The sequence below is a fragment of the Carettochelys insculpta genome, chromosome 1, assembly GCF_033958435.1.
Source record: "Carettochelys insculpta isolate YL-2023 chromosome 1, ASM3395843v1, whole genome shotgun sequence".
In the NCBI taxonomy this organism is placed as follows: Eukaryota; Metazoa; Chordata; order Testudines; family Carettochelyidae; genus Carettochelys; species Carettochelys insculpta.
In genome coordinates this window covers 32682307-32696928 of record NC_134137.1, presented here as the reverse complement: position 1 = coordinate 32696928, position 14622 = coordinate 32682307, and the positions used below count along the sequence as shown (strand labels likewise).

The 14622-nt window shown below is 45.3% G+C and overlaps 1 protein-coding gene across 7 annotated transcripts in view; it reads right to left on the bottom strand.

The window, feature by feature from the left end:
• AMOTL1 (angiomotin like 1) overlaps window positions 1–14622 on the bottom strand; it is a 104401-nt gene that overhangs the window by 65435 nt on the left and 24344 nt on the right. For 6 of the 7 annotated variants that reach the window (XM_074984339.1, XM_074984324.1, XM_074984344.1 and 3 more), the window contains exon 2: window positions 5341–6250. In XM_074984339.1, coding sequence (XP_074840440.1) covers window positions 5341–6250 — 910 coding nt within the window. Of the gene's footprint in view, window positions 1–5340; window positions 6251–9289; window positions 9403–14622 lie in introns of those variants that run through there. The other variant, XM_074984367.1, reaches the window with a different exon arrangement.

The following is a 14622-nucleotide window of genomic DNA, read 5'->3' as shown; positions in this document are numbered from 1 at the left end:
CCCAGAGCCAGGCACCTCTAGCTCTGCTTCTAACCTAATCCTCCCCTCCCCTGAATCAAGCACCCCCAGCTCCCTACTATAACCCAATCCCCCACCCCTCCCCAGAGCCAGGCTCCCTCAGCCCCCTTCATTCAATCCCCTCCCCATCCCCCTCAGCCAGGCACCCCCAGCCCTCCCCCAACTCTAACTTATGCTGCCAACTCACCAGAACTGCTACCACCATTGCCACTGCCCCAGAGCTGCCACGCGCTTCTCCCATCCAGTGGTGGGGCATGGGGGCAGAGCAGCGGACAGCACTCCCAACACACGGCTCTGAGGAGGAGCCACATTTAATGGCTCCAAGAGGCACATGCAGCTCAAGAGCCATGGGTTGGCCACCCTTGTGATATAGGTCTATAAAATGAATGACATGGAGAAAGTGAACAGAGAAGTGTATTTACCCCTTCTCCTAACACAAAAACCAGGAGACACTCAATGAAGTTAACAGCAGGCTTAAAACAAACAAAAGGGAGCATTTGTTCACTTAACCCACCATCAACCAGTTTAACTTGTTAGCAGGGGATGTTGTGAAGGCCAAAAGTATAATTGGGCTCAAAAAAGAGTTAGGTACGTTCATGGAAGATAAGCGCATTGATGGTTATTAGCCAAGATGGTCAGACATACAACTCCATCCTCAGGGTGTCCCTAAGTCTCTCACTGGCAGAGTCAGGAATAGAGTAACAGGTGATCATGGATCTTTCGATAATTTCACTGTTCTGCTCATCACCTCTGAAGTCTGTGGCACTCGCCACTGCTGGGAAACTCGTCTAGATGGGCCATTGGTCTGACGCAGTACAGCCATTCTTATGTCAGCCAAATGAGCAGTCATTGTGAAGTCAGTCGGACTGCTTGTGAAAGTACCTCTTACCAGGGAGCAATAAGGGCCCAAACAACTTCACCATCAATTAACCTTGCTGCATCATTCCCACCTAGACACAGAATTCAATGTAGCTCTGCCACATAACACTGCAGTACACTTTGCTGCCAGCAGATAGGGCCCTGCCTGAGGAATATTTAAAGAGACTCGACAGAACAAACTCCTTGGTTATCGAATCAGCATTTTTCACGAGCTGTAAAAATCAAGGCATCGTCCATTTATGTGGAGATTAATCCATTTGGTGTCAGCAATGGTGGTTAACGTAAGGACTCAGCTGGAATCCTGTTATGCTTCTGGAGATGATAACCTGAATGTGACCCCACTATCTTGCATTTCCCTTTCTCACAGAACCGTTCCTCAGCATAAACAGGGATTTTCACTTGGCTCTTAAATGCATAACTTTCCACTGAAAAATTACACAAACTCCAGATAGCTAATGCTGGTATTCGAAACACATGTTTAGCTGGTGGAATTCAAATAATGTTCCCAAGTCTACATGTGCCTAAGGAAAGGCCACAAGGCCACCAGCGCAGGCTCATGCTTGCAGATAAACCAGCAAGGTCCACCCACGGGTGGAATAAATTTTGTTATGTGCACAGGGCATGTGTGGATGTGCACCACCAATAGAAACACACGCTGCCAGCTGTGGGTGGCTGTGAGCACTCTGCTAACCAGTTGAGTGGCAACAGAGTCTCTCCTCTGTGGCCACCCACATGCTCCTCTTACAGTGAACACTGGCAACTGATCCTATGCACCCCATCTGGCAAGATCAGCTTTTACACTCATCCCTCGCTCTGTGAGCGCAATTGGTTCCAGACTCTCTGCTCGTAGGCAAAAAACTCGTAACAGGGACACTAAATTCCCCTTAAAATATATGTAAAAGTCTCCGATTCGTTCCAAGTGCTCCTAACTCGGCGAAGGAGCGGCAGCAGGTGGCGCTGCTTTTGAAAGGTGAGTGAACCTTGGGTTTGGAGGAGGGTTGGTGAGGGTTAAAGGCTGGGGGCAGTTTGGGGCCATGAGTGGGAGGGAGAGTTAAAACCTGGTGGCAGGTTGGGTCTGTGGGGCAGGCAGGGGGGTTCAAGGCTGAGGCAGGTTGGGGCTGCAGGGCAGGGGTCAGGCTGTGGTGGGTTGGGTGCACAGGACCGGCAGCGGGTTCAGGCTGCCACAGGTTGGGTACATGGGGCCAGCAGGGGGGTCAGGCTGCTACAGGTTGGGAGGTCAGGCTGTGGCAGTTTGGGGCTGCAGGGCCCTCGGGGGGGGGTGTCAGGCTGTTGTGGGTTAGGGCTGTGAGGCTTGCGGGTGGGGGGGGGTCAGGCTGCAGCAGTTTGGGTGTGTGGGGCCAGCGGGGGGTTCAAACTACAATGGGTTGGGGCCACAGAGCCAATGAGGGGGTCAGATTATGGCAGCTTGGAGCCTTGGGGAGTGGGGTAAGGCTTGTATTAACGGGGTGGGGGGGAGTTCACTCATCTAGTGAACAAAAGGTAGGTATGTGTGTCCCTCATTTTAGCAAGTACTCATAAGTAAAGTACTCATTTAACAAGGGATGAGTGTATTTGATCAATTTGTACAATCATCTTTACCAGCCCTCGTTTTGCAAACAAGCTATCTACAAAATTTCAGACAGACAGACATTCACAATAAGGACTGATTTATGCTTTCAAAATGATCAGAAATGCAGAGCGGGGCCTGGGAATTCAGATCGAACTTCAGCATCATCTTAGGCTAGTGCCGAGGAAATCTGCATTGGGAGTTAAAGCCTAAGGAGCTTCAAGAATTCATGGGTAAATAAATACCTAATTAGATCACTTTTAAACTATTAACATAGCATCAAATATGTGGATTTTAACATCCTGCAGATCCAAGGAGGACAGAGAGATGTTGTTTAGGGAGGACAAGAAGGAATTGCTAAAAGTAATGAGGTGAAACAGGGGTTAGCTGTATCAGAAAAAAAGTCCTGACAGTGCAGTTTATTAGACTACAGGATAATTCCCTAAAAATGGTGGAAGCCTCTTCATTCAGGGCATACACGAGGCCACACTCCACCTTCAAACAGGAGCATGAGAATACAGTGGGAGCTGTGACGCTCAGCTGGTTTCTACCAGCTCTCAGGAGTCACTACTCAGAAGGTAATACCCTAAGATGACTTTTAGGCCCTTTCATGACTCTTAGCAATTCTTTCTTGGTTTCCTCGAAAAACATTTCTCCACCCTCCTTGGATCCGGACCCTAGGACTTTAAAAATTTACATATTGGACAGAATGTTAATATTTTCAGTGTGGTCTAATTAGATATTTATTCTCCCATAAATCATTGAAGCTTCTTAGACTTTAACTCTCAATGCAGAGTTCCTTTTCTTTCTGCATCTGCTGAAGCGGATCTTTGCCCGCGAAAGCTTATGCTCCAAAATATCTGTTACTCTATAAGGTGCCACAAGACTTCTTGTTGTCTTCTTTCCTTAGCATTGTCCCAAGGTGCAGAAGCCAGCACAAGGGACTACGTGCCATATAAGCCCACTGGTGAGGACCTAAATTGCACATAAATGGTGCATAGGACCCTTTGCACGTGGCAGGATTTCACCCTCTGAGTGAAATTCACCCCCCCAGTGAGGAGGGCCTGAAATAAGCAAGTAACTCATTACCTCCTAATTTGGCGTTATGGTTTTGGGCGTCAGGGTTTCCACACTTTTTTAACTACTCCTGGACTACATTTTTGTAGGCCAAATCTCAGCCCAAAAAGCATTTTCATCGTACTTATGAACTACAAACAACTGAAAAATAGGTTAGACAAGGGTAACAAGGTGTCTTTTAACCTAGAAATGGAACCACAATAAGAAAGTTTATGGCACTTTAGCTACCTATGGCAGTGACCTATAAGCTTTTGTTGCTTCAAACAACCGACATTAAAATAAGAGCAACTGTACAGCTTAATAATGAAGAATTGTGTATATAATTGATATGTTTCCACTAGAATTCAATTGCATAAACATATTCAGACATTTTTAGGCTCACAGCTAAAGTGAAATTAATAGGACTTAAGATACTGACGAACTTCTGAATACAGTATTTGTTTTTAAAGAACTGCAGAGCTCAGAAATTATCAGAAGATTGGACCCAATTCTTCTCCTAGCTGCAGCAACGCAGATCTAGAGAACTCCCTTGATTTATCATAGAATGATAAAAGATTAGGATTGGAAGAGATTTTAGAAGGTTATCTAGTCCAACTTCAACTAAATCTTCAATGGAGTTAATCCAGATTTTTATTGCTATAACACAGAGCAAAATATAGTCCACTATATTTAAATATATAAGGCCCTACCAATTCACAGTCCATTTTGATCAAGTTCACAGTCATAGGATTTTTTAAGTCATAAATTTACAATTTCAGCTGTTTTAACCTGAAGTTTCATAATGCTGTGACTGTTGGGTTCTTTACCCAAAAAGGAATTGTGAGGTCTCACAAGGGTATTTTAGGGGGATTGCGGTACTGCTACCCTTACTTCTGAGCTGCTGCTGGCAGCTGCGTTGCCTTCAAAGATGGGCAGCTTGGACAACGATGCCATGGATGATAAATGCCACCTTACTTCTGTGCTGCTGCTGCTGCTGCTGCTGCTGCTGCTGCAAGGGCATTGCTTCCAGAGCTGGGCATATGGCCAGCAGCCACCACACTCTGTCCAGTAAGGGTGGCAATACTGTGACTCCCCCCAGAATAACCTCATAAAACTCTCCCATGAAATCTGTATTGTGTTCAGTAAACGCACACAAAAGATGAGACTTCCCAAGGGGAGACCAGATTTCACAGTCCATGACATATTTTTCATGGCCGTGAATTTGGTAAGGCCTATAAATACATCATCAGTATTATAATCATGGGGCCTAATTCCTATTTACATTATTCCCAAATTTACAATATTCTGGCATTGCAAAGGGTTTTGAAATGATAGTATACTATATTTACATCCAGGCTGAGACTCTTTTATGCTGCTCATGAGGTAAAATGGCCCTAATGTAATGGGAATCAGAGCCTTGAGATATTTTTATATACAGGACAAGAACCCACACAAGCCAACTAGAGTTTTTCCACTGAGGTCAATGGGCACAGGATCAGAGCTTGTGCAACTGTACTTCCACTTATCCCTTCAGCTAATGTTATTTATGACCCTCACAGCATATTTCTAAGCCTGTGGGAAAGCCTGATACAATCCGATTGCTTAGTGCGAGGTGTTTAAAAGGGAAAATGCCCACAGATGAACCCACTCAGCTTTGTAGAGTTATGGAACTGATGGAATTCACCTTCAAAGCTAAAGAAAACAGCTTAAGAGAGTAGCAGGCCTGTTTGCTTAAAAGCATCAACCACGTCAATTGAAAAAAAAAAAGAAGAAGAGCATATACAGATGCAAGGTCTTCCAAGGCCAGGAGCTAGAATTACCTTGTCACACCATACTCTGGGGGAGGCTGATATCTGACAACTGCTGCTTCTGTTCTTGCTGGCAACGGAGCATGGTAGGAGGGTTTGAGAACTTCCTGCATCATCCCCGAGTGTTGGTCATTATAAAACAGTCCGTGGTCCTGAGTCTTGCTGACCGGTGACACCACCTGCTTGGCTTTGTAGGGGTATTCGGGCGGAGGACCTCTGGGATCAGTTCCTTTGCCAGAAGGCTGAGTAGGTTGGGGTCCACCACTTTTGAAGCCTTTGTTGCTCCCTGAGGTAGGGGGGTGTTGTTTAGCACCATTTCTCTCCAAGGACAGCTGCATTATCCTCTCGCTTAGTGATCGAACATGACCCTGCTTAAGTTCTTTAAGTGCTTCATCTTTGTGAGCCTGCCCACTGTTGGCCCGATTCACAGTTGGTCTCCCTTCCGTTCTTGATTTCTGACTGGACACTCCAGAAATGTAAAAACTTGGGCCAACAGCACCTGGCTGCTGGCCCCTGAAAAACTGGGACTGGGCTTTTGCCTCCTCATAAGTTGGTAGCTCTTCATTGTTCTGATGAGGCTGAGTGGCCCTGGACTGTTTCTCCATCACAGTATTGTCCCCCTGATGTTCTTGCCCCTGAGGTTCCTGGCGTGCTGACTGCTGGACCATTTGTGGGTCTTCTTGCGTGAGGTTTTCCGTGGAAGAAAGTGTGCTTGTAGTGCTGTTGGATGGTCCTGCGCTCCCTGTGGCCTGGTGCTGAATTGCCAGCAGATTCATGTTCTCATTTGGATTGCCATACCTCAGCTGCTCCTGGATCAATCGCTGTAATACTGTTCCAGCTGCAACATCCTCTGAACCTCTCATTTCCACCTCTGAGATCCCGAGGAAGCTTGGAGGGTGGAAGATGCAAAGAGGGTCCTCAACTAAACATAAAACAGAAGAAAGTCAGAAGTTATGTTTTATGATGATACAATTATTTAAGGCTAACAACTGCAAAGAATTCATCCAAACCTTTCACATTAAGCGCCATTCTTCCTCTCTTCCTTACCAGTCAAAGCAGGATATTTATCCTGGGAAAACTCTGAAATACTACGGGAAATAATGAAGCTGAACAGGTGTAACTAAGAGTAGAATCTAGCCATGAATCCATTGTCAAAGTCCAGTAACTTGATTTATTTCTAACAATGGTATCTCTACCTGAATAATACTAAAACCAGTAAGTTTGACACATTAGTTCTAACAAGATGATAGGGTGACAGATGCACTACTGAGTAAATCAGATCTGCTTCTACAGGAACTTGGCTATGAGATTCCAGATGCCAAGCACCACAGAAATACCCCAGTCAGTCAGATTATTTATCTCATTTATGGAATATAGCTAATGAAAAGGATGGTGCAATATCCAGAGTCAAAGGAGGACAGGACTTAAGGCAAAGTCACAAATCGTCAAGCACTGTATTAGAGTGGGGCCAACTACTGCATTAATTTGCATTTTGTGAAATTCACCGATTTCAGTAAGGTTGCACAAGTTGTGAGTAACTGTAAAAGACCGACTATTGTCTGAATTGCTCCCAATCCACTTTTCCAACACTTGAACCCATTTAGTTTGTTGCTGGAAATAATTTGCAAGGAATTGTAAAAAGCGAACTGTAAAGCTGGAGTCTCCACTGACTTTCCCAGAGTATAGCAAAGCAATAATTTCAGGTACCCAATTTCATGAAGGCTTGCTTCCCCCTCGCTCACCGTGCACCAGAGTTCCACAGCGATGTAACGTCACTGAGACCAATGAAATTACTCCTTAGAGACACTGGTGTAAATGAGATCAGAATCAAGTCCTCAGGAACTGAATATAATTATTACAAATTGTTAGGCAAAAGGTTAAGCACCATTCTGTGTTCATTTTTTGATGTCATGCTTGGAAGTGTTATTTCTGAAACCTGTGGGCCTTGTTTCTCATAGCAATTTGTTAGAAGTGCTTTAAAATTTTAATTTGAAAGTAATTAAAAAAACAAATATGTTCTCTCAAGGTTTGGTACCTCCCTGAGGCAGGGCCATCCCGGGGGAAGGACAAGGGCCCGAGACAATCCCCACCCCCAAGGGGACCAGGGCAGCCCTCCCACCTCAGGCCCACACTCCCCTGTCCCTGCTCCACCTCCTTACCTCCTCCTCCCGGCAAGGCAGCCTGGGGATTACAGGAGCCTGGTGCAATGGCAGCAGGGTTCGCGCCACTGCCACCACCACCACCACGGCAGCGAGAGCTGGAGCAGCCTGGCAAGCTGCTCCACCCCACGGCACTGGCCTCCCAGCCTGCTGTCCCTCACTTCTCCACAGTGTCGGGAAGCAGAGTGCACCGTGGTGGGGTGCTCTACTTCCTGACGCAGTGGTGAAGCCGAGCGCAACAGGCCGGAAGGGTGGCACAGAAGAGACACACCCTACTGCTGCTCCATGCCAGGCCCCATAATCCCCTAGATCCCTCCCATCTATAGGGCAGTTCGGGCAGCCACTATGGGGCCTACAAAAGCATGGAGTCTGGGGCAGCCCCCCGATTCATCCTGTGGATTGGGCAGCTCTGCTATGAGGTTTCAGCTATTATTGCCAATATACTGTGAGATCACACATCCACTTTGAATGCCAGACAGAAAAGAAAATGCTCAGCTTTCTGCTTAGAAAACAAGCCACCTCTGTTCACATTTTTGTGGCAAAGACTTGCAGAGCACTGTAGGGTTTCCAAGGGAGAGTGGATACATGCTGCCCCATGACAGTCATGGCCCCGCATGCCACACACTCTGCTAAGTCCCTTCAGAAGACACTGTCTGCCTATGCAGAGTCTAAGCACTGACAGGAAGTGCTTTGATTACATTATGTCAGTTTAGTTGAAGTCAATGGCACGAGTCACCTGCTCAAAGTTACTTACGGGCTCAAGCCCTTTGCGTGATCAGGACTTGAGTTCAGAGAACACATGAAAATCATTAAACTATAAACATTTTCATACTTTGCAAAGAGATCAATTCCATCTCAACGCAACATAACAAAGGGACATTTTTTTTAAATAATCACATAAGATTAATTTACCAAATGGGCAGCTGCAAAAATCCCCATTTACATGCACACTTGGATACCTGTGTGCACTTTTACCCAACCTGTCCCTGAAGTTGCCCGTTTTGCATTTACAGCTGTGACTACTTCTGATTTGTATTACCACAGCATCTACAGACCACTGCCAACAGCCAGAGACTGTGAAAATATTCCTTCCCGTAAGAGTTCTCAGGGTAGGTTATTACAATACATAACGTGTGGATGTGATAAAAACACAGTAGGTGGCAAATGACACACCCGCGGTAAAGAAAGCAAGTTATCATAGGTGGGCAGAGAACATAAGAACAGCCATACTGGGCCAGATCACAGATCCATCTAGCCCAGTATTCTGTCTTCCGACTGTCGTCAATGCCAGGTGCCCCAGAGGGAATGAACAGAGCAGGTAATAGGCAAGTGAGGCAAAGGACACGATCCCTGTGATGGAGATCTCATCCACCAACTGCCTAGCCAGTCAACCATTTGTACCCTGAGTGCCATATTTTGGGGGAACAATTAAGTTGCCTATTTTTGAAAAGTTGGCCCAAAAAGGACTGGTCTGTGCTTGTTTTCCACATGATTTGTGCAGTCCTATTCCATAAGCAAAGAGCCACCCACCTTGGTCTAACTATCCAATGAGGAGCACTTGAGCACAGCAGTGGAACATGATCTGGGTGAAAAATGACACAGGATCAATTCCAGGTCCTTCACTGAAGTAAGTGGCAGAATTCCCTTTGACTTCAATGGGAATCAAGATTCAGCCCACGACTGGCTTACATTTTTATAGATCATTCTGAGGAAACTCTAAACTTCTCTTCACAGAGTCAATAACAGAAGATGGAACTGGGTTTACTTTTACTGGCAGGTGTGTATGGGTCATTGCATCTTACCAGCTTTATTTTTAGCACCACAGTCAGTCTCTGCTGAAAACAGGGAAACATCAAGTCTGCTGGCAAACAGATGGCCCTGGTAAAGAAAGCCAATGTTTTCCAGTATCTGGACAGGGCTACTGGGGTTGTAACAAGCAGATAGGGGGCCTACGAGAAAGAAAAATGGGATGTCAATGCCAAAAAAAAAACAAACCCTCAGTGAAAAGTCTTGCTGCTACAATTCATGTTGGCTGTAAGTTGGAGGAATGTTTTGAGTGTTGCTGAATGGTCTTAGTATCTGGAGTATCCACACCTCTTCCTTTATTCACATCCATTTCAGATCTAGGGCTCATTCCTGCCAAGTGTGAGTGCTTTCTGGCAAGGTGCTGAATATATTCTACTCCCAATGATTTCACTGGGAGTTGAGAGCACTCAGTATCTCTCAAGAGGCGTTCTGCACCTCGCAGGGTTGGTCTAGCATTGCGGAAAATGTACCTGAGGACAGTCACCCAGGAAAGGGGAGCACTGAACAAATTTTAAGTACAATGTAGTACTCCTTCTCTGTGTGTACCAAGGTTTATACTACACCATAATTTCAAACACAAAATTACTCTGCTCAGTTATTCAAGTCACAGGAACAAAAATGCCTTAAACCTAGTGATAAAATAAAATAAAACACGGCTGTCCTCTGAACCAAACACAGGAGGCAATTCCAGCTGTCAGAGGCCAGTAGGTTCAAAACTAAGCACTGAAAGCATCCCATCTCTGATGTTCAGGATTTATTATATCAGTCCTAGATCAATGCCACAAAACGCACTGTTGAAGGCCTGCCACATTGTGAACCACCAGGAATCTAGACTATTTCTTTAGATCACTGAAAAGCTGGGAAACCCTTGCCCACAAAGGCATAACGAATTAATTTCTAGCGCTGGCAGGGTATGTCACATGAGCTGATAAGATCACATTATTCTGATTACTAATTTATTTCCATCATCACTACAGAAATCCTCTTTTCCATTTGACATGATTTTAATCACCAGAGCTAGGAATAAATATATCATCTCAAACAGCAAGGGAATCTTGATTGCACAGGCTATATAAAGCATTAATTTTCAATTTGAGTGAAGTATCAGCACTTGTTGCAACTCCGCCATTGCCAGTCCTAAGCCCGGATGAAAAAGGGGGAAGGTTGGGCATCGGGCTAGCAACTTGATCCCGCAAAACCTACCAATTGCTACAGAAACAAGTGCAACTAAACAAAATAAACAAAAATTAACTCGGCACGAAGGTATCGACTCTTTTTTTATGACGGTGCTGGATGAAAGCCGAAAGGAAGTTCAGTACCCGATGCAGAGCTCAATTTTAAGTGCCAAAACCACAACAAAAATTGGAACATGGAATGTAAGGACCTTATACCAATGTAGAAAGCTAGCGCAATTACTCCGTGACTTTGACAGTTATCCAACGGACATCTTAGGCACTAGCGAGATGAGATGGACAGGAAGTAATAGGCTAGTTAATGATGGGAAAACCATTCTTTATTCAGGGAACAATAGTCAGCACATACACGGCGTAGGCCTGATATTAAGTAAGGAAGCATCACGGGCATTGGTTGGATGGAAGCCAGTGAACGAACGTATTATCACAGCGAGATTCGAGTCAAGGCATGCGAAAACTACAATCATCCAAGTGTATGCACCAACCGAGGACGCTGACAAAGCTGAAAAAGACGCTTTTTACGATTTGTTACAAGACACCATCAGTGATGTTCTCAATCATGACATCAAGTTACTCATAGGTGATATGAACGCGCGACTAGATAACAGAAGACAGGGACGGGAACATGTGATTGGCCCATACGGATCGTCAATGCAAACAAGCGACAGTGGAGAGCGCTCACTACTATTCTGTAGCATGAACAGCTTGTGCATTGGAAACACCTGTTTTGCACACAAGAATATCCAGAAGAAAACATGGCGGTTGCCTGATGGTATCACTAACGATGAAATAGACTATTTCTGCATCAGCAAATGATGGCGACCAGCTTTACTAGATGTAAGAGTATACCGTGGAGCTGATGTTGGGCCAGACCACCATCTTTTGATGACATCGCTCCGTCTTCGCCTTAAAAGAAAACAAGAACGGCAAACAGCTCGGCCCTATGCAGTTGAAAAGTTGGGAGACCAAGCCATAGCCAAAACAGTACAAACTTAAACTTAGAAACCGATTTCAACAAATGCAACGTGAAACTTCACTCGAAGACCAGTGGATGCAGTTCAAAGGAGCAGTGACTGAGATCGCAGAAGAGATGATTGCTAGAAGGAGAGGCACACAAAAAGAACGCTGGATACAGGACAGGACCTGGCAGTTGATTGATGAACGTAAGGTTGCGAAGAGGCAAAAAGATCAGGCAAAGTCACCAGGTGAGAAAGCGGAACCTGTGGCGAAGTACCAGTTACTGGATCGTAGAGTCAAGAAAAGTTGTCGCGCTGACAAGAAAGAATGGTTGGAACGTAAAGGTGCTGAAGCACAAGAGGCAGCGAAGAAATGCGACACCAAGACACGATATCGTATTGTCCGGGAGTTAACAGAAGCAAGAAGCAATAGCAACGCTCCCATCAAAGACAAGAATGGGAAGATCTTACTCAGTAAAGAAGAGCAAGATGTGCGCTGGGTAGAACACTTCAAAGAAACACTGAATCAACCGAACCCAACTGCAACCTACGACTTCAGTAACTTCAATCTCCCTGACAAGCTGGAAGTAGACCTAGACATGATCACGATTGAGGAAACACATAAAGCGATAAAGGCACTAAGGAACAACAAGGCTGCTGGCCTAGACCAAATCGCAGCTGAACTATTGAAGTATGGTGGAAACTCCGTGGTGCAGGAACTGACAGGGCTGTTGAATGAATGTTGGAGAACAGAGTGCGTCCCAGGCGAGTGGAGGAAGGGAATGATTGTCAAGTTACCAAAGAAGGGGAACGTCACTTCCTTTCAGTCCCAGGTAAGGTCTTCTGCATTGTCCTACTCAGGAGGTTGCAGAGCGTGGTGGATAAAACACTGCATGAAAAGCAAGCCGGATTTCGCTGCAGACGATCATGTAGTGAACAGATCTTCCCGTTGCGCAACATCATCGAACAGAGTATCGAGTTCCAATGGCCGCTGTTAATTAACTACATCGACTTTAAAAAGGCGTTTGACAGCGTTCATAGAAAACCATTATGGAACATAGTGCGAACATATGGCATCCCACAACACTACATCAACATCTTCCAATATCTTTATCTAAATTCTAGTTGCTGCATGAGGACCGATAATGGGATGACAGATTTTTTCAACATCGACTCCGGAGTGCATCAAGGGTGCGTCCTGTCTCCATTCTTGTTCCTTCTGGTGGTGGACTTCATCACGAGAAAGGTGATGAGTGACGCACATCTAGGTATCTCATGGAAAGATCAGAGTTGACTGACGGATCTGGACTCTGCAGATGACATTGCACTGCTAGCAGAAATGAGGGAATGCTTGCAAGGCATGACGACAAATTTGGAAGCAGAAGCCGGCAAAATTGGGCTGAGGATAAATAGTGATAAAACTAAGTTGATGCGGGTTGGGAACACTCAGACAAACATACCACTAGTGGTCGAACGCCAACCCATAGAAGTAGTACAGCGGTTCACCTATCTTGGCAGCACTCTGTCTAACGATGGAGGTGTCAAGACAGATGTTAACTGCAGAATCGGTAAGGTGTCAGCAGTGTTCCAAAGACTGTGTCCAATTTGGTCTGCACCAACAATCGACACTGCAACAAAAGTTCGACTGTATAACACCATCGTCATGCCAGTCACCATTTACACTAGCAAAACGTGGAAAATAAAGTCAAGAGTAGCATGCAAGCTCAATATATTCCATCAGCGTTGCTTACGAAAGATCCTGGGTGTCACCTACCGCAATCACGTTACCAATGAGGAGATACTACAAAGATGCGGGTCAAGGGCACTGCAGGATATCGTGACAGAGAGCACCACATTTAAGGAAGGCTTATTAAACATTGGTATATCATGGGAGGAGGCAGAATTATTTGCAGCTGACCGAAATCGCTGGCGAGCACTTGTTGCCCAATGTGCCCAGATGCACAGGCGGACCTAAGTCTAAGTAAGAAGTATCAGCTCCTGAAAGCCCCTGCCTAGACCACACCCTGACCTGCTACAATCAAGCTAAACTGTGTCTATGTTGGTATTTAGTGGGGTTTTCAACTGGATTAAGATACTCTGATTGTGCTAATTCTACTGAGAAAGCAACTTTTTCTCTTAGTCTGGCGAATTGGAGTTCAGGTTGTGGTGGTCCTCAGGTTGACATCATGACTCATAAGAAATGTGTTGGCATCATGGATGGTCACAGGTGGCCTGAAACTTTGTCTTACGTCTCATCTGAAAGGCAGTCACTCAAACAGCACAAGGCCGACACCACCAAGATCATACACTGAATACTGGGAACAAGTACCACCTATGGAATCCAAAGCATCTCGTGTACCAGTTGAATTTTTAAGGTGTCCCATCCAATAATAAGGAGGCCTGAGCTTACTTAGGTTATAAAATTTGCAAGAGCATAACTCAAAGAACAGCCACAAAAAGAGTAATGGGAAGTAAATGTGGAAATTGTATTATTGAAAGAAAGGGCTGAGAAATTCAAATATATATAACAATCCCAATGGCAGCATTCAATTCATACTAAAGTCCATGAAGTGTTGTACATGGAAGTTCACTGAACTCATGAATAACAGCACCTACTGCAGAACAGAATGGTTTCATAGAGAACCATCACCAACAGAGGTAAAAACAGCATGTACAGCTGTTCTCAATATGGTAAAAGGAAGACCTACTTAGAGCACAAACAGAGCCAAGCAACGATAACAATGCTGATATTTCTTACAGCTGTCAGAATTCTAACCAAACTCAGAAGCATGCCTTCTACTCTCTTCTGCTCACTACTCCACCTGCTACCGTGGCTACATTCCTTCTGATTCAGGACTTCCCTTGCTCCCACCACACCCTTAACTCCTCCCAGCCCCTCCCTGCCCCCCCCCACATCAAGTACATCACTGTTGCCACTAGTCTCAAAGAATTTTCCATCCAGCCATGCCTGTTTCTTACCTCTCCATCCCCTATCCCCAGACACTACTCAGACTGCAAAACTCACCTCCCCTTTGTGGCCTTCTCCCAGTCTTAGTTCTGAGCAGGCATCCATTCAGCCCTCTGCCCCTTCCCTTCTCACCTCAGCCAAAAATGCCTTCATTTTCCTTAAGACTCACTCCTTTAAAGAAGTCTCTCCTCGTTTGTTGTCATCTCAGGCTG